This window comes from Penicillium hispanicum, assembly GCF_028827665.1.
Source record: "Penicillium hispanicum strain IBT 35686 chromosome Unknown utg000006l_segment0_segment0, whole genome shotgun sequence".
In the NCBI taxonomy this organism is placed as follows: domain Eukaryota; kingdom Fungi; phylum Ascomycota; class Eurotiomycetes; order Eurotiales; family Aspergillaceae; genus Penicillium; species Penicillium hispanicum.
The window spans coordinates 457,641-476,369 of NW_026623198.1; the positions used below are offsets into that span (position 1 = coordinate 457,641).

Below are 18,729 nucleotides of genomic sequence, written 5' to 3' on the forward strand. Positions count from 1 at the left end.
GAGTGTCAAGTAATCGTTGGAGTGCTATCTCTAGATGCGCAGGGATTTACACCCCTGCGCGCTACGTAGGACCATAGAGACCATGTGTGCGGTCCCTTCGAGGGCCTGGGTCGTAACATTTTCTTACTATTTAGAAGTCATCTTCTAATAATTTTTAACTTATTTGTGTTGACATCAATAGCCTAGTTACCTTTAATAAGATTCATAGTCTATTCTTTACTCTAGAACGGAGCGAAGCGAAGCATACTACATCTCTGGAAAAGTGCTAGATACGTCTAATTTTCGGGCTAAAAAGGGTTCCGCCCCTGATTGGCCAGACACAGGGCGGTGTATTCAGCTTTTCTGCCGGTCGTAGTCACGTGATATTATAAGCTACGCGTCTAATTGGCTATTTACGGGCAGGTCCCCACAGCTAGAGCGGTATAATTAGCCTACAGCCAGGAGTGGTAGTGTTACTACACACTAACCTGACCGGGTTAGTAAATGGGGCGACTGCCCACTGCCCCACCCGCAACTGTCCTCCTGATCTGACGCCTGCAGACAGATTACCCCCACAACATATGTACTGTACATACTTAGTCTTTTTAGCCCCCTTTTCTACTATTGGCTGCACCCCTAATAGTAGCGGAACTCATTCACGCCACCACCCACCTAAACGGCAGGCGGCCCTACTAATTAGCTTAACAAACAGCGGCCCACCCAGCTTACCCTTTCTGACTATAGCTGTGTATACCTTAGGTATACCTTACCCTTGACAGAACTAGGATAAACAGCATAGAATATTGCTGGCGAGCAGCACTAGCCAGCATTATCCAGTAGAAAGGAGAATATCTGATGGCTGGGAGATCTGTATCGAGTGCAAGAGCAGATCTATCCAGCCGAAGAAACAAAAGAAGAAAAGACGAAAAGGGGGAATCTACCCTAGGAAGCTGAAGAAGCAGGCAGAAACGTAAAAACGATTCCATATTGGGTACAAATTTGGTCTCGCTTAGCGTTCTTTAGTTAAAGTCTTGAGCAGGATCGGAGTACGACCATGCCACAGCGACGTCAGCAAGCAGTTTATGATCCACATTATACTCGACCATGACGATGGCCCTGAAAACTTCAATTTTCACTCGTCTCTAGTAACCGAACCACTTGGTCATGACCCCGAGATAATGCCGCTTGCAGGGCACTGCCATATTTCCCCCCTGGTGCATTCGCATCAGCGCCCCACGCTAATAGTAATCGCACCACTTTGTCATAGCCTGCAAATGAAGCTGCTTGTAGTGCACTACTATAGCTTCTCCCAGGTTCATTGACATCAGCCCCCTTCTCAAGCAACATTCGCACTACCCCTTCTCTGCCTTCGCGTGAGGCAACGTATAGTGCACTACTATAAGGCCCCCGTGGATTGACCTCTGCACCCATATCTAGCAGCGTCTGAACCACGTTTTCACGTCCCAAATATGATGCGGCCCATAATGCATTATGGTAAATACCACCTTGAGCATTGATGTCCGCTCCTCCCTCCACCAGTAGCCTGACGACTTTTGCGTGGCCTCGATGGGATGCAGCTTGAAGTGCATTTCCGCATATTCCGCCTTGGATATTCGGATCGGCACCCCAGCTCAGAAGCGTCTGCACCGCCGCTTCATTCTCATTATTCCCGTATGACGCTGCTCTGAGGGCTTTACTGTCGTAAAGATCGGAACCGGCCCCATGGTCTAGTAGGAGTTGTACCACGTTTGAATGGCCGTGATAGGCTGCGGCTTCAAGCGCGCAGCCATGCTCTCCTCCTTGCGCGTTAATTTCCGCACCCTGGTTCAACAGGATTTGCACCAGCTCAATTTGGCCCTCGAGTGATGCTTTGTATAGTCTGTTCACTCCATTCTCCTTCTCATCTATCGTTCCCATGGGATTCAAATTAGTCACAGCAGTCAAAGAGATCATAGAAAGATGCCCCATACCAGGCGTGGAGATCGACCTCGTCATGGTCAGAAGATAAGGTGAACTACCGTATATATCCCAATAGGTTTGCGGATAGAGTATTAGTCAAAAGATGTGAGAATATTGGGAGAAAGGCAGAATGGCTTGAGAGGTACGTAAATCCTGAAACTGGGAAGAATTTTAAGCCCCCAAACCGAGAGTACTATGTGTGTTCGGAAATTTGAAGATTGGTGATAAGCGCTAGTTTTTTATGAAATTTACATACACGATTCAACCAAGAGCAACCAATCAAACTATACATAACCCACTCTCCTACCAGCTGCCCAGCTACCCTCGCAGCTGTTCACTGTCAAAATAGATACCTGCATCTATCGATATCACCTTCTAGATCAACTCAGTTTAGCCCCTACATAGTACTTAGGAGTGTAGGGTTTGTTATGCTAGAATAATAGTCTACGTTTTTATATGTAGGTAGGAACAGTGGTTTACGCCATACAGGGTGGGTCGCAGGATGCACTAGTGATAATGTTCCTGATTTCCTAAATAGGGAAGTAAGACGTAAATAGGGAAGTAAGACGTATCGTATCCTATCTGCAGGTAGTTTTTATATGAGCCCGAGTATTACTTCCTCTCGTTTACTTGATGTTGAAGATAAATGCCAACATGGCTTCCATAACAAGCTTGTGGTTTGTCGCTTTGACGGCTATACTTGCTCTTTCCACACCTGTCAGAGCTGACTTCCCAAAGAACTTTCCCTCTACCCACGTTCCAATTGGCTTTCGGACTGTGAGCGAGGTGTGTCAATCTTGATCTCTAGGCTCCCCATCGAACATGAAAATTTTCGGTAGCTAACTGGCATCATCATCATTAGTCTCGAAGAAACAATTACGCAGCAAATGGAATAACCTACAACGTTGCAACGGACGATCAAGGCTCCCAGATCGGACCGGGAGTCTATCTGACGCCAAAAGTTGGAGAGTTTGATTGGAGGCCAGCCGGTACTGCCTTGTGGGTGCTCCAACCAGTCCTACGTGGTTGACAAGACTGACATTCCCGGCCAAAGTTTCTGTGTGGTTGCAGCCAATAAAGCGAATTTCCAAAAGACCAACAAGATATGGATCCCGGATATGTTTATTCCGAACGGCTGCGATCCAATGGACTTTGAAAACGAGGTGACACTTTGGAGTGTCACTGGCCTGCAGGGAGAAGGTGGAAACATCGAGGACAATATCCAAGCCTACTTCGACTATCTTGGCCTGACTTGGAATACTCAACAAACCGTTCGCATCTCTCCCGTCTCGGGTCAAGCCAACATAATCCAATACATGCTACCACCCGGTCTCTTGAAAGCAAATCGTGCTCACCAGGCATATCCATTGGACCTTGAGGTGATATGCTCGTCGGACGAGGCTAAGATGAAATCGGACTGGGAGGGCAAGGTCTTGAACATCGATGACTGGAAGAATGTTAACACCGAGGGCGATATCCACCGGGGTAGCTTCTAGTCCTTGTGATTATCGAGGGTTATTGAGCTATTTCTTGGGGAAATCAGTTTAGAAAACAAAACGGAGATAGTGGGCTAAGCATTGTCGAATGAAACGCAATTTATACCTACTCTCCATCATCAGATGCTTTTCTAAATCTACCACGCCCGGAAATTTTAAAAATAAAATGTTTCCTCTAAGACTACTCTCAATCCTAACCTCCTGTTCAATAAACTAAGGATATATAAAGGTCCCTGATATACGGACTGTGATGACGGGCAAATTCTCGGATGATAACTGCCGAATGACCAGTATTGGGAGGGAAGAAGAAGAGAAAGAAGAGAAGAGCTGCAGACTACCTCTACTTACTATTTACCAGGCTATCAAACAAGTGGTCCTATAAATCTACATAATCCTATTTTTGATGGGGTCAATAAGGCGAGCGGGGAGGATCTGGATTAAGACCCCGGCGGACGAGTTCTCTCCAAAAAAAGGCATTCTCAAGATGTGGAGAAGAGCGGGCTTTCTGACCTGCTTTCTCCTGGAACATGAAGTGGTACAGGCACACTTCGTGAAGCCAGGTGATTGAAAAGGTCTTGCGATTACCAGTACACCAGGGAAACACACTACTTGGGTTTGGATGAACGATGATTTCCTCGAGCCACACTCTATACAAGCCCTGGAGGCTTGTGATAAGCAAGTAGACTACGAATGAATTTCAGCCCCGAATTGGCATTTCATTGAAGCTTGAGCCTGTAACACCTCTAAAAGCGAAGGGAGCAAAGCCCGGAGATAAGATGCACCAGTAATGATATCGAGCAGAAGGCAGAGAGAAGATAGAACCGGGATCAATGTTACACCTAACGCAAATTTATTATGCCCAGCATAATAACATGGCAAAATCAAAGGTCAAGCAGTGCGCCAAAAAGAGCGCTCCCTCCTGGGCGCCAATGGAAAGCAGAAAACACGAGAGCGCCGCCCAAAACAAGAACTCCTTTTGGTGAGATGATATCGCTTCTTGAAGCGGAAATGGCTAGAAGATATGTACTTTGGTGGATACAGAGTTGAAGGATATCAGCGTGATGTGAGGCACAGCGATCATGGATCCCCGGAGCAAGAGATAACCTTGGAATGTGACCCGGCGGAGATCAACTCCGAATGGAAATCTGCTACGCTGAGCGAGATAGATGGACGGGCATAGCGATTGCAGCAGTTTGCGACCCTGTTAGGCGGGTTTGTTGGAGTGTAAAAAGTTTGTTTTTTGTTCGTGCGCGACACGGGAAGCAGAGAGAAGGCCACGAGCTGCTAAGGGAGCGGCGGCTTTAGTCTTCCCAGATGGTTTCCAAATCGAGATCCTGCCGACGCTCTGCACCACAGACACTCCATCGCTTGCGCTTGTCGCTGCGCGGAACATACATGCCAGATCCTCCACGCACTGGATTGAAAGCGTTGGATGGACTTGACGTATCAGACGTGCCGCGTCGTCGGTTAGGGTTGCTCGCCGCGTCGGCGGCATCAGCGGCGGCCTTAAGTTCCGCGATACGCTCGTCTTCAAGCGCCTCTGCCTCGGCGTCAGGAATATCGGGGATGGTTTCTAAAGATGAAATGCTGGGACTGCGGGAGCGAAGACTGGTCGGGGTTGAAGGGACGGAGGAGGTTGAAGAGGCAGAAGGGGCCGGAAAGGACTCGTTGAACCTGGAGCCAAGCATCGGCGAGGAATGGGGAGGGGGCGGGCTGCTCATAGGGTGCTGAAAGTGCAGAGGAGAAGTTGAGCGCATGCGACCGACCCGGGGGTAAGTCTGCGGCATTAGGACCGGAGAGAATCCTGGCTGCGAGAGAGGCGACCTGGGCACCGTTTCAAGCTCTGCATTCTCTGAGATCGTCTCGGAGATATTGAGCGACCCCAGACGGGTCTCGATCTGGTCGTCCATGCGCATCTGCAAGGGTAAAGAGCGCCTTGTGCCATCGACGGACGAGGCGGGCCCCCCGCGGCTATTGACAAAGATATATCGTCCCTGGGAGTCCAGCCCCGGGGACGAGTAGGCGCGCGTCATCGATTGCATGCCGGGGATTCCCACCAGTGATCGCGAGCGGAGATGCGATCGGGCCAAAGGAGATCGGGTCCGAGGGGGCGCCGGTGGTTCGGGGGAGAGCGACAAAGTGATCATGACGTCCTCCTTTCCCACCCGTTCCGAAGCCACGCCGGAGGCAGGACCGGCGCGGTCGCTGGCATCGGAGTGAGGAGAGCGCATGGTTCCAGGCCGCTGCGACCCTTCCATGGCTGCGACTGACGTCGAGAAAAGGGGAAGGGGGGAGAGAGGAGGGGGATGGAAGGGTATCGAAAAAGGGAGATTACGCCGAGCGCATCATGTCAGGAGAGAAACGCAAGACACGAAAACCTTGGGCCGGCCAAGATTCGAGAAGACGCGGGAGTTTGGAAAGAGAGGTGCAAAGGGAAGGAGAGAGAAAAAGAGAAAGAAATGGTGAGGTCAACGCGGAAGAAAAAGTTGAGGCGAAACGGCGCGGGCCCAGACCGCGGGACCCCGGACACGCCGCTGCAACGCTATACTTCGGCCGACTTCCCTTCTCTCGACACTCTCGACGATCTGATCATCTCAACCACGCCGCGTCTCTCTCCTGCAACCACATATGATGAGCCGTTGTATCTAGTCAATACCTCCTCTTATGCTCGCCGGTTCACCGTCTCGAGATAATGGATAGGGTTCATCCATGGATCAGTCGGAGATAGCATCTCCTGCTCCGCCAATAGCAGGACTGCGTGGCCGCAGTTTATCTGAACGTCGCGCCTGTTGGTCGCCACGGTCAGGGCCGAGCCGGAAAGACCTCCGGAGCTGGAGGAACAGGCACTGGGAAGTCGACAGTACCTCGAAGCTTGGCCTTTCGTCCGCCGTGGAAGAAACAAGCGCATTGTCTCGGCCGTTCTTCGACTTTCCTCGGCCCTGACACGCTTTTACTTTACATCTTTGCTTTAGGGCAATTCCATCCTACAATTGGCGCCCCCGAGTGGAACCATCTTGCATCTCCACCGGTGTGATTCGCCGGCGCAGCCAAGAAATGCAAGGGAGAATATGACCCTGCGTTTGCGATCGGGGCTACAGGATTCTAGACCGACCCAGGATATTCCAGACAACTCCAAACTGGAGGCGAAATAATCACTTGTACTTGATACATAGGGGACTAACAGTTAGGACATTTGGGGAATAGGGTACTGGGTATTATGGCACGTAGCCAGTATGGCCAGGATACACTGCCAATGGAGGACATCCAAGAAAAGAGAAAAATCGCTAGACGTGCAGTCCTTGTGGCTCGTGATGCTCACGTTGGTGTTGCTCCTGCTCGTGCTGGCGTTGTTCGAGTTGCTCGTGGAGCTTCTCTTTGCACTTGGTCGCCATACTCTTTCGCACATACGTCTCTCGCACGGCGTCACCCTCGTTCTTGAGGACCACCCACTCACCCATACCGTACTCTTCGGGGGCAATGCGCACACCCCGACCGCCGCCGCCGACAATGACATTGCCCGGGCGGTACTTGGAGTTGGCTTGCATTCGCCGAATGGCAGAGACGTGAATCTCCGCATCCAGCGGGACATCGCGCACTTCACCACGGGGCAGCGGCCAGCGGATCGGCTTCCATGATCCGTCACTCTGGAGATCCATACGCCGGAAGGGGAGCCACTCCATGATGCGCCACGAGAGAACCGAGACCGACGGCAGACCCTGTTTGAACTCCAGACAGTCGTGCACCAGGCCCTTCGTGCTGGAGGTGTGCAGTGCATGCCAGAAGTCGCGGCTTGCAGCAGAGCGCTGCTTTTCATCGGGCGACACCCGAAACGCATCGGGATCATCGTCGTTGTGCTCTTCCCGGCACTGACTGGGCCGGCGGGCGGCGAGCTCCTCCTGGATGGGGGTGTAGTCGCCGTCAAACTCCTCCAGACACTGGAACTGCTTCATCTTGCGTGGGTCGAGCTCCAGACCGGCTTTCTGGGCCTCCTGCACCATCCACACCAGTGGTGCGTGGCTCAAAGCCCACAGCTCGCCGCCTTCCAGCTTCCATCCACCGCCGATATCTGCGTGGCAGCCCGGGAACCAGATCTCGTGAATATCCTGCTCCTCCTCATCGCTGTCGTAGTCATCGTCGCCTTGGTGGCTGGGGATCTGAACGGAGAGGTTGCCTGAGTGACCACTCCGAACGGATGCCAGGTCGTCGTTGGATGGCTGCCGGGGAACAGCAAGGCTGATGCGTCGCGGAGATGGCGCACGGTACCGAACCTGTTGCTCCGCGCCAAAGTTGTTTTCGCTGCCCTGGCGCGACGAGCCACTAACGTGCATGTGAGCAGGATGGTAGTATGTCTCGCCAGGACTGGGGCCCCATCCGGGGTCCTCAAACGTGGGCTTCTCCTCGGCGGGGGTCTCCGAGTCGTCGTTGAGGCGGATCGCGGGAACCTGCTCGACATTGGATTCATGGCGGCCTTGAGCTGGGCCCTGGTCTTGCGGTTGCGCGTGGAGGTGTAGGTGGTGATGGGCATCGACGTGCCGTGTGATGGGGTTCAAGTGGTGACGGTGGCGCTTGTGCTTCTTCTCGTGTGGCCGTGGGCCCGAGATCAAATCCTGACGGAACTTGGCTCGACGCTCGTCGATCCCGACCGCGTGGCGGATCACTCGAGCAGAACTGCGTGCGGTGTAGGGGAACTTGCTGCGCTGCATCCAGGCGTTTTCAAAGCGCGGCACACTGTTGACAGTGTCGAAGAGGCCCATGAAACGGATGCGCGAGATGGGGCGACTGAAGGTTTCACGGAAAGCCTTCATGTATTCGAACAGTTTCTTCTTCTCTTCCTGATCCTCCTCGCTGTCGCCTTGGCGCTGCTGCCATTTGGCAAACGTCTTCCACGCGAAACGGATCAGCTCCTCGTTTCCGGCTTCGAGCAGTCCAATATAGTCCAGCATTTCGGCCAAGAAACGTGCAATGTATGCGCCACGACTGAAGCCAATGAAATAGATCTCGTCGCCGGGCGAATAGTAGCGCATCAAGAACTTGTACCCGCCCATGACATGCTCATCAAAGGAGGATCCAATGGCCGAATCCTTCGCCTTCTCATACCATGATTTGATGCGCTGGATGCGGCCATGGCTGGATAGTGACTTGGAGGTCACGTAGGTTCCAATACCCGGCTGGTAGTAGTGGTACTGGTGACTCTGACTGCGGTCCAGCATCTGCGGATTTCAACTGTTAGCGCCATGTCTCCTGTCCAACCCTGAAGGTCACAGCTCGTCCGACGTACGCGGAAAATTTTCAACACATTGCTGTCGGACTCGTCGCCGGCAAACTTGTTGCCGGTGCCGTCAAAGCAGAGCACGAACTGCTTCGGGTTCGGCGAGGGGCCTACGTGGTGAGCCATGATGCGCGAGACGATAATGCTGCAATCGCCGATCGGCTCTCAGGGGAAGGGACTATATACGAAAAAGACTGGGGCCGAGCCGACAACGATAGCTGCAGCTCTTCTGAGGGGGCGCGATTCACACGAATCAAAGGGCGTCGGGGGCAGCACCACCGGAGACTGGGGGGGTTGGTTATGCTCCTATAAGTGTCACCTACCGAGCCGATCGCTGCAGAGTGCAAGATACGTCAAGCTCCAGTGGGCCAGTGGGACTGCGGGCTGGCACATTCCAATCACCGTCATCGATCGCGCACTGTTTCTCTCTTGCTCTGTATTTGGCGTTTGGAATTTCCCCCGTGTTTTGTCGTCAGCGTCCTTTCTCCCGGCAGGGCTGACCCTCACCTTACTCTGCTCACATCACACAGAAAGTCTATCTCAAAGTCTGGATGTAGAATGCGCTCCATGCAGACGTGCAGACATTCAGCCTCTTCCCAACGGGGGGCACATTCCAGCCAATCGTCCGGCCTCGGGCTGTCTTGCTGTGCTTACGATCTGGGCTGCAGTTGGTCCTCAAGCCCCGTCACCTCGTTGCGTCTGATGTGGGGATGTCCTGGCCCAGGGCGTGCTGAAAAAAAAGCCACCAGAGGGAAAAACAGAAAGAAAAAGCAAACCCTCCGGGCCCATCTCGTCCGCTCTTGTTGCTACGCGACATCGGATCATCTGAGCCCAGCTTGCGGCGCTGGGTCTATGGAGCGTCAAGACTCCGTCACGAAGGATGCGTGGACTCGGGACATTACTGTCGATCCTTCCCCGACGGCGCCGCGCTTTTCCAATCATTGAGGTGTAAGGGGGCAGACCGGTGGTTTGCTTTTCACGTCCGACGCGTCGGGCCTTGGGATCGAAACTAAACACGAACTAAAACACGCTAACGAAAGTCTAGCGAATGCTGCCATGCTGGAATCGTGGCGGGATCCACCTGTTTGTGCCGTCATATTCAGCGAATCCGGGATATAACTATTAACTAACCAGTCGTAAGTAATCACAAGGTACTGGACCTATTCTTTCGGGTCCAAAGTTTGAGCCAGCGGACGGTACGCAGTGCGTATGCTATACCTCGCCTGATCTATACATACCAGTTCATCCTATGATGAAGCAGGAAGGCGTTTCGCAGTGGAACCCGAGTCCACTTGACACAGTAGTAGTGAACCTGTTTGCTTTTCCTCTTCCCACACACATCTAGACAATCTTCACATGAGAGAACAATGGAATCCTTCGGATAGTCGATCCCCTCTTGATTTTTTGCTTCTCGGTAGCTTGGATGGACTTGTTTCCCAAATAGGATCGGCATGACAGATGTTCCTCGGGGAGCCCGAGGAACGAGACGGGAGTGACCGCATCCCTCAACCTTCTTCCTCCACCTTGTTGCCGACCCGCGGTTGGCTTTGAGTCAGGGCTTCTGCAGCAGTATCCGATCTAGGTGAGATCGCAGGTTTCGATCTCATCTGATCTTGAGGGAACAATACTCTGGTTGCACAAGTGGTGCCACGAGCACCAACTCTCGGATGATGGACACCTCCGAACCCTGAGCAGGAGCTGCACGATGCATCAGATCCAGCTTTGATTCCTAATTCCTCGCGATGACTGGCAGCTGCCATGGCCAATGACAACGAGCGCCATGCGGTTCGTGCTGCTCGGCGGCCCGGGCGCTCCCCTCCTTAACGACGCACTAGAGCATCGCTAGAACGAAATTGGCCGACGACGCCGTCGCGGGTGGGCGAACGGGTGGGTCGTGCCGATCTGAAGGATGGAAAGACAAGAAACTATGCAGCCGTGCCAAAAGAGCAAATCGTGACCCACGCTCGGGTTACATACACAGATGATACTGGGAGGAGGGCATTGTGCTTGGCTCCCTTGCGTCACCGAACTCCTCGAGTCCATTCGTGGATCGTCGTGTTCAGGTTGTCATGTTTATGGTGGGTATGACAGGACCCTCTCTGCCTATAGACGCCTTCGATCGCGCTTCCTCCCCTACACAAATCCGGTCTGTCGATCGTCACAGCCAGCCACCGCGGAAAGCGCAGGTGCTCTCCGATCGGGAGCTCCAGCGCGCAAAGCCAAAACACCAACGCCCCCACTTGGGCATTTGGGGCTGCCACACTCCATCTTGCTGGATCTTGCGATCCGCCGTGTGGGGCACGGTGACTCCATCTGAGATTTGGGGGGACGCGCCCTCGTACACCGCTACTGCGCCTGACATCAATCACGTCTCAGCAAGAGAGGGGTGACGTCGGTCCTCGTGGAAGGTGAATCCCCAACAGAAGTCCTAGAGGATGATGATGCTGCTGTTCCCTGAGCGCACCCGTGGGGCGCGACATCTCTCATGCCCAATATCAAGAGAGCCGCGATGGAGAATGGCCGTGCAGGGTTTCCCGCCATGCTCCTCCTTCCCCCCGGCGACGTGCCGTGTTCAATTGCCAGCTCCACCCCCTTTCCCACGCAGCAGCGAGCTCTCCACTAGTGGGATGATCTATTACCTGCTTGGGCCGTTCGTCATCGCAGAGCTGGAACGAGTTTTGTCCCACGCGGGGCTGCCGGTATGATTGGCAGAGACGGCAACCTGAGCCACACGCTTTTGGGCAGATCGAGGCTAGTGGTCACTGCTTGAACAGGTCCCAATCAGATTGGGTCAATCAACTATTGGCGATAACAAATCCGCACTCTCCACAGTCCTGCAGCTGGACCTGGCTTATCCCATAGCTCGTTTTTAAATCCGAGGGTCGCGCGCGCGCTCATTTCTACCCTCTTCTCCCCTGATCTGGCCGCTGGTAGCCACATCGATTTGTTTTTCATTTCCCTTTTTTTCCGGCTGCTTGTACTTCTCCCCGAGTGACAATTGTCTGTGTGGCACCTCAGACAGCCCGTCACCATGTTGCGGAGATTCTCTACCCAATTCAAGAGGAACAAGGACGCCAATGGCGATGCAGAGCCGAAGAACGGCAAGGAGAACAGCAAGCGCTTCTCCAGGGTCTCGCCCGCACGCAAATCCACCTCCAACAATGAGGAGAGCCACTCCGTGAACCGTGCCGAGGTCGTTGCGGTCTTCGAGAAGTATGCGCAGGCCATTCACGCCTCGCGCGAGCCTCTGCCCAACCAGACCGGTGATGGCACCTACCTGAAGCACGACCAGTCCTCCGGTCTGTTCAATGATATCAAATCCCTCGGTTTCCGCGACGTCAATACGGTTAAGGATCTCATTAAGAACAAGGCCTCCGGTGAGCTAGTCGACGACAAGACCTACCTCATGGAGCGCATTATCCAGGTATGCACTATAAGAGATTCATTCGAAAGGCAGATAGTTGCCATGTGAGTGTAGGCTAACTAAAAACCCCCGTTGCAGCTTGTCGCCGATCTGCCTGGTCACTCCAAGAACCGTGTCGAGCTTACCAACCAGTTCCTGGACGAGCTGTGGAACTCTCTGCCTCATCCCCCGCTCTCGTAAGACCTTGCCTCCCACGCTTCTGCTTGTGTAAGCGTTGAGGTACTAATGCGGCGACCAGGTACATGGGCGATGAGTACAAGTACCGCTCCGCCGATGGCTCCAACAACAACCCCACGCTTCCCTGGCTGGGTGCTGCTAATACCCCATACTGCCGCACTATTGCTCCGCTCACCATCCAGCCCAGCGGTCTGCCCGACCCGGGCCTCATTTTTGACAGTTTGTTTGCGCGTCAAAAGTTTAACCCGCACCCCAACAAAGTGTCCAGTGTTTTCTTCGACTGGGCGTCTCTGATTATTCACGGTATGCAGTACCAATGAGACCTAGCTTTGGTGCAGCGAGTGCTCACATTATTGCAGATATCTTCCAGACTGACTACCGTCAGCAACATCTGAACAAGACCTCCGCCTACCTCGACCTCTCCATTCTGTACGGTGATGTCAAGGAGCAGCAGGACCTCATCCGTTCCCACAAGGACGGTAAGCTGAAGCCTGACTGCTTTTCCGAAGGCCGTCTGCAGGCTCTTCCCGCTGCCTGTGGTGTTCTGCTGGTCATGCTGAACCGTTTCCACAACCACGTTGTTGAGCAACTGGCCGAGATCAACGAGAACGGTCGCTTCACCAAGCCTCGCGATGGCCTCCCCGAGGAGGAGGCCAAGAAGGCCTGGGCTAAGTACGATGAGGATCTGTTCCAGACTGGTCGTTTGATCACCTGCGGCCTCTACATCAACATTACCCTCTACGACTACCTGCGCACCATTGTCAACCTGAACCGCACCAACTCGACCTGGTGCTTGGTAAGTCTGATTCCTCGAGCGTCCCATCTCACCCAACCAATCGATTACTAACGGCCTTTAAAGGACCCTCGCGCTCAAATGGAGAAGGCAGGTGCCACTCCCTCTGGTCTTGGTAACCAGTGCTCCGTCGAGTTCAACCTGGCCTACCGCTGGCACTCGACCATCTCCCAGGGTGATGAGAAGTGGATCGAGCAGATCTACTACGACCTTATGGGCAAGCCCGCTGAGCAGGTCACCATGCCTGAGCTGCTGATGGGTATGAAGAAGGTTGAGGGTATGCTGGATGCTGACCCATCCAAGCGTACTTTTGCCCACCTGAAGCGCCAGGAAGACGGCACCTTCAAGGATGAGGAGCTTGTCGCCATTCTCAAGCACGCCACCGAAGACGTTGCCAGTACGTTACCCCCAGTTTTTTTTTTTTTTTTACTACAGTTCTAACACGTCATCAGGCTCTTTTGGTCCCCGCAACATTCCCAAGGCCCTCCGCTCCATCGAGATTCTCGGTATGGAGGCTGCCCGTCGGTGGCACGTCGGCTCCCTCAACGAGTTCCGTAAGCACTTCGGCCTGAAGGCCTACGATACCTTTGAGGAGATCAACTCCGACCCGGAGATTGCCAACAACCTCCGTCATCTGTATGAGCACCCCGACTACGTCGAGCTGTACCCCGGTATCATCTGTGAGGAGGCCAAGGAGCCTATGATCCCTGGTGTTGGTATCGCCCCTACTTACACCGTTTCCCGTGCTGTCCTCTCCGACGCGGTGGCTCTGGTCCGTGGTGACCGCCACTACACTGTTGACTACAACCCTCGCAATTTGACCAACTGGGGTTACAACGAGTGCCGCTATGACCTGAACATTAACCAGGGCTGCGTATTCTACAAGCTGGCTACTCGCGCTTTCCCCAACTGGTACAAGCCTGACTCCATCTACGCTCACTACCCCATGACTATCCCTAGTGAGAACCGCAACATCATGAAGATGCTTGGCCGTGAGCAAGACTATTCTTGGGACGTACCATCATACACTCCCTCGCGGGTGAACCTGGTCTCCCACCAGAGCGCCAAGCTGCTCTTGGAAAGCCCCAAGGACTTCCGCCCGGCCTGGAGCACTGCCATGGAGGAGCTCTTCGGCAAGGGCGAGTTCGATGATAAACAGCGTCAGGCTATGGGCAAGGCTCTCAACACTGAGGGCTTCCCCAAGCTGGTGAAGAAGTTCTACGAGGAAACCACTCTCCGTCTCATCAAGGAGAACGGTGCCCGACTGGCCAAGATCAACCAAGTCGACATTACCCGTGATGTCGGTAATGCCGCCCACGTTCAATTTGCCGCTGCTTTGTTTGGATTGCCGCTGAAGACTGAGGAGAACCCTCGTGGTCTCTTCACTGAGCATGAGATGTACATGATCCTGACCACCATCTTCTCGGCTCTCTTCTTCGATGTCGACGCCCCCAAGTCGTACTCACTGAACCGCGCCTCTGCTGCTGTCTCCCAGCAGCTCGGCCAGGTCGTCGAGGCCACCGTCAAGGCCGACACCAACAGCGGCCTGCTGTCCGGTCTGATGAACAACTTCCGTCCCCACGACAACGCCCTTCGTGAGTACGGCAGCAGCGTCCTCCGTCGTCTGGAAGAGTCTGGTCTCAGCGCCTCGCAGATCACCTGGTCGCAGGTCATCCCGACCATTGTCGGCATGGTCCCCAACCAAGGCCAGGTCTTCACCCAAGTCATCGAGTACTACACTGGCGAGGGCAAACAGCACCTACCAGAGATCAACCGCTTGGCCAAACAGGAGTCCGCTGAGAACGATGAGAAGCTGTACCGCTACTGCCTGGAGGCCATCCGTATCAACGGCACCTTCGGTGCCTACCGCGAGGCTCAATCAAATCTCACCATTGATGAAGCTGGCAAGAAGGTGGAAATCAAGCCTGGCGACAAGGTTTTCGCCTCCTTCGTTGAAGCCAACCACGACTCCAGCGTCTTCCCCGAGCCCAACGAAGTGAAGCTCGACCGCCCGCTGGAGTCGTACATCAACCACGGCCAGGGCCCCAGCACTGGCTTCGGCCAGGAGATCACCAAGATCGCTCTGGTCGCCATGCTGCGCGTTGTCGGCCGCCTCGAAAACCTCCGGCGCGCCACCGGCGCCCAGGGACAGCTTAAGAAGATCCCCCAGGAGAGCGGCTACTACGTCTACCTCCGCCAGGATGGTACCTCGTACTTCCCCTTCCCAATGTGTAAGTTCCTGTCACTTCGATTTCCATACCCATTTACTAATATCCATTTCAATACAGCACTCAAGCTCCACTGGGACGGCGACTTCGTGTTCGGCAAGAGCCAGTAAGCCTCTCGTCGACTCGACACGCCTCGAATATCCACCTGCTTCGCGGGTCCGCAAAAGTCCCTAGCGGGAGTTAGTATGCGGTTATGCGTATGGGTGATTATGGTTTACGTCTTGGGTTTTTATTGTGCTGTTTTCGGGGAACCGTTTGCTCTCCAGGATATCCCGAAATTGTGCGTTTGGTATTTATGGAAATCTTTATAGCTGTAGTGTATGTTCAATGACGAGATTGTTATTCCTTCTAAAGCCGATTCCGGAAACCTGGCAGAAGTAAACAAGCATACAGGCGATAAAGCGCTTGCAATGATAATCTGTATTCTTATTTGAATATTACTTCTAGTTTCAATGACATGGATTTTATTGATGTGAGTTAGCTCGGTAGCGATGCTATACACTTAGCATGTCAAATGAAATACATGGAATAGTAGCAACCTCATCTGGTTATCGACAAGCACAGCACTAGATCCAGGGCGAGAGATGGAGGTCTGCCTCCTAGAATAGCCAATTTCCTCCCTAATCTGCGGGCGACTGGTACTTGGGAGCAAAGCAACAAAACAAGATCACCGCTATGCACCATACGTTTCGTCATATATTTTGGCGACATTTTTCGCGTTTTTTGCATTTCTCAGCGATTGCAGTTCAATCTCTTGGAGCGACCAGTTCTGCTCAGCCATGCGTTCCCTTCGACGACGGCGACATTGACGAACAAGAAGAGCGATGCCTATACCCTCGAAGGAGGCAGCCATGAATAAGAAAAAGCCGCCAAATATGTAATCAGGCAGCATTTCTTCCCTGAGCGGGGCATCCGTTGGTATGCCAGAGCCAAGAACGAGACAAAGGCCTATGGCGATAGGTAGGGAACTCGATAGTATCAAGATAATTCCGATGCGGGTATTTGTGCTCGTAGACATTCTGATGGGACTTGTCGACTGTGGGAGGTAGTTATAGTCGAGGAAGATGATTGCAAATGGAAGATGCCTCCAGGGCTCCCGAGGTCAGTAGTCACCTGTGTCATCATACCTACCTATCTACCTAGGTAGGTACCACGGGTCCGAAGCCCGAAATGAGTCGAGGACTAGGCTTAGCGCCTAGTGAGCCTGACATTGGATGACATCAACCTTGGAAGGACATAGATAGGTCCTCAATTGAATGTGAATACTTACATAGGTCATTAACGGTCATCAAATGGTTGAATTGACAGGCTAAAGGGTTAAGACAGCGACACTATGGCTTCCAAGCACAGATTAATCACAAACAACAAGACTGGATTCCTACCAGATCTTATACACGGCTAACCTCTTTACTCTCCAAATGCGAACGAAACAATCCATGGCAAGCCGTGTCGCCGCGAGACTGCGCAACTGAGCGTCTCAACCATGACCATGCTTTGCCAGCCAACGGCACAAAACTATAAAGCACCATGATCCAAGTCCACCCTAGGCCTAGCCTCCACCCCTACCCAATCGTGAAGAGCGGTAAAGATGGAATTACCAGCAATCAAATAACAGAGACCGCGGTGGACCGTGTCAAGGTTCCCGATCAGTGCCGACCCCTCTGTTTCAGTGTTTTCAGGTGCTCTAGGCATCTCGAAGTAGATCCAGAGAATTGGGTATGGTTTTTTTTCGGGTGGATAGACAAGACTGACGTAGAGGGAGGAGAATCGGGTCAAGAGAGCGCGTTTGGGAGGTGGCTGTGAAGGGCTTTGGTGAGCGTCCGGATGACATAGAGATTATACTTCGACTACCTAGGTACCTACTCACATAGGATTTCCACCCTTTACAGACCTATCCTTTCTTGGCTTTGGGTTAAAGCTAAATTGCAATTACCTAATCGGCTACAATTTTGCACTGGAAATTCTTAGGTTGCGGTCCTTTTCGACATTAGGGTTAGTTAACAAGCATCAACAAGCGGCTGTGAGCTAGCAGCTACATAATCTGTATATCATATGGATTCAGATCTACGCTCACAGTTATTAATTCTACATTATCAAAAGCCAGCTGCACCATACATATTCAGGGGATGCAAGTGATTGCATCAGGAAGTGTAGTTCTTTTACTTACCTCTTCGATGCGCGCGCGCCTACATCGGGGATCAGAGTGGGCAATCCAGATAAAGATTATTGACAATGGCTTCAGTAGAAAAGAACAGTGTCGGCATTACCAGTAATACGAGGAGTGTGTCAAGGCAGTCAATCCACATTCACACTTCAGCTCCGGCAAATATATATCACCCCCGAGACAAAGTCATGCCTCTAGCAATATCGAGAGTCTGGTGATATGAAAATTAGATTCAACCCACCAGTGGAACTTATCACTCGGTAATATTCCGGTAGCCTGAGTAGTCCTTGTTATAGTCCCTAGCTTTTTTGAGCATTGACGTTGGCGTTGGAATACTCCGTTGATAGCAAATACTTGGTAGTATGGAGTACGTTTAGACTGCACCGAGGAAGCGGTGTGGGGCGAGGCATCTCATCCCGATCAACATTCACATCCACATCCACATCCACATCGTCATTCCACCTACACGCCTCCAGCAGCATGCCTCCCAAAGCAGCCAAGGGCGAGTACATTGAGACTGTAAGCTGCTTCTCCTTCCTCAATTCGTTCACCCAGGGATCAATCCTCACACTCACCAGGATACCGGCAACAAAATCTCGCGCCGCTCCCAGATCCACGGCACACAACACATCATCCTCGGCGGCAAGACAGTCATCCAAGCTGAAGCTGTCATCCGGGGCGATCTCTACAGACTACCCTCCACCGCTGCATCGACCGACCCCAACCACCCCCTGCCACAACCCAATACCCCCAGCGTCGCGATCACAGTCGGCCGCTACAGCTACGTCTCCAAGAGCGCGATCCTACGCCCGCCCAGCCGACTACATCGCGGCGTGCACTCCTTCTACCCGCTCAAGATCGGTGACCATGTCTTTGTGGGCGAGTCCGCGGTCGTGGAGGCCGCATCGCTCGGAAACCATGTCCACGTTGGCGCGGGCGCCACGGTCGGCAGCATGGCTATCATAAAGGACTTTGCCGTCGTGCTTGACGGCGCAGTTGTCCCACCCGGAATGGTCGTGCCCAGCTGGTGCGTTGTTGGAGGACGCCCCGCGAGGATTGTGGGCGAGGTCGGCGAGGGATACGGGGTTGAAGGTGCTGACGGTGGTTTGGCGCGCGAGAGGTATCGCGTTGTTGGCCGGCCTTGATATCTACTTTTTTTCTTGGTTCTGTTCTGCATTGTAATTTTAGTCAATGATACCCCTTTGGTTATGTAGCGTCGTTTATTCACATATTTTTCTTT

The 18,729-nt window shown here is 53.1% G+C and overlaps 6 protein-coding genes across 6 annotated transcripts; 3 read left to right on the forward strand and 3 right to left on the reverse strand.

Annotated features, from left to right (window-relative positions):
- Positions 1–1,104: 1,104 nt before the first annotated feature.
- On the reverse strand, positions 1,105–1,974 carry N7459_006531 (ankyrin repeat domain-containing protein; the record flags this gene model as incomplete). The annotated part of the gene is made up of 1 exon (XM_056945699.1): positions 1,105–1,974. One exon carries the CDS (start codon positions 1,972–1,974, stop codon positions 1,105–1,107), a length of 870 nt encoding a protein of 289 aa, XP_056797698.1.
- A 1,082-nt stretch (positions 1,975–3,056) lies between these two features.
- N7459_006532 (uncharacterized protein) lies at positions 3,057–3,434 on the forward strand (the record flags this gene model as incomplete). Its single annotated transcript, XM_056945700.1, has 1 exon — positions 3,057–3,434. One exon carries the CDS (start codon positions 3,057–3,059, stop codon positions 3,432–3,434), a length of 378 nt encoding a protein of 125 aa, XP_056797699.1.
- A 1,301-nt stretch (positions 3,435–4,735) lies between these two features.
- N7459_006533 (uncharacterized protein) lies at positions 4,736–5,692 on the reverse strand (the record flags this gene model as incomplete). Its single annotated transcript, XM_056945701.1, has 1 exon — positions 4,736–5,692. One exon carries the CDS (start codon positions 5,690–5,692, stop codon positions 4,736–4,738), a length of 957 nt encoding a protein of 318 aa, XP_056797700.1.
- Positions 5,693–6,718: 1,026 nt separating this feature from the next.
- Positions 6,719–8,829, reverse strand: N7459_006534 (T6SS phospholipase effector Tle1-like catalytic domain-containing protein; the record flags this gene model as incomplete). Its single annotated transcript, XM_056945702.1, has 2 exons — positions 6,719–8,644; positions 8,713–8,829. The coding sequence occupies 2 exons, from the start codon at positions 8,827–8,829 to the stop codon at positions 6,719–6,721; spliced, it is 2,043 nt and encodes a 680-aa protein (XP_056797701.1).
- Positions 8,830–11,734: 2,905 nt separating this feature from the next.
- N7459_006535 (peroxidase/cytochrome P450 family protein) lies at positions 11,735–15,435 on the forward strand (the record flags this gene model as incomplete). Its single annotated transcript, XM_056945703.1, has 6 exons — positions 11,735–12,127; positions 12,206–12,303; positions 12,366–12,607; positions 12,664–13,100; positions 13,164–13,494; positions 13,550–15,435. 6 exons carry the CDS (start codon positions 11,735–11,737, stop codon positions 15,433–15,435), a joined length of 3,387 nt encoding a protein of 1,128 aa, XP_056797702.1.
- Positions 15,436–17,969: 2,534 nt separating this feature from the next.
- Positions 17,970–18,634, forward strand: N7459_006536 (dynactin subunit 5; the record flags this gene model as incomplete). Its single annotated transcript, XM_056945704.1, has 2 exons — positions 17,970–18,008; positions 18,068–18,634. The coding sequence occupies 2 exons, from the start codon at positions 17,970–17,972 to the stop codon at positions 18,632–18,634; spliced, it is 606 nt and encodes a 201-aa protein (XP_056797703.1).
- Positions 18,635–18,729: the final 95 nt, after the last annotated feature.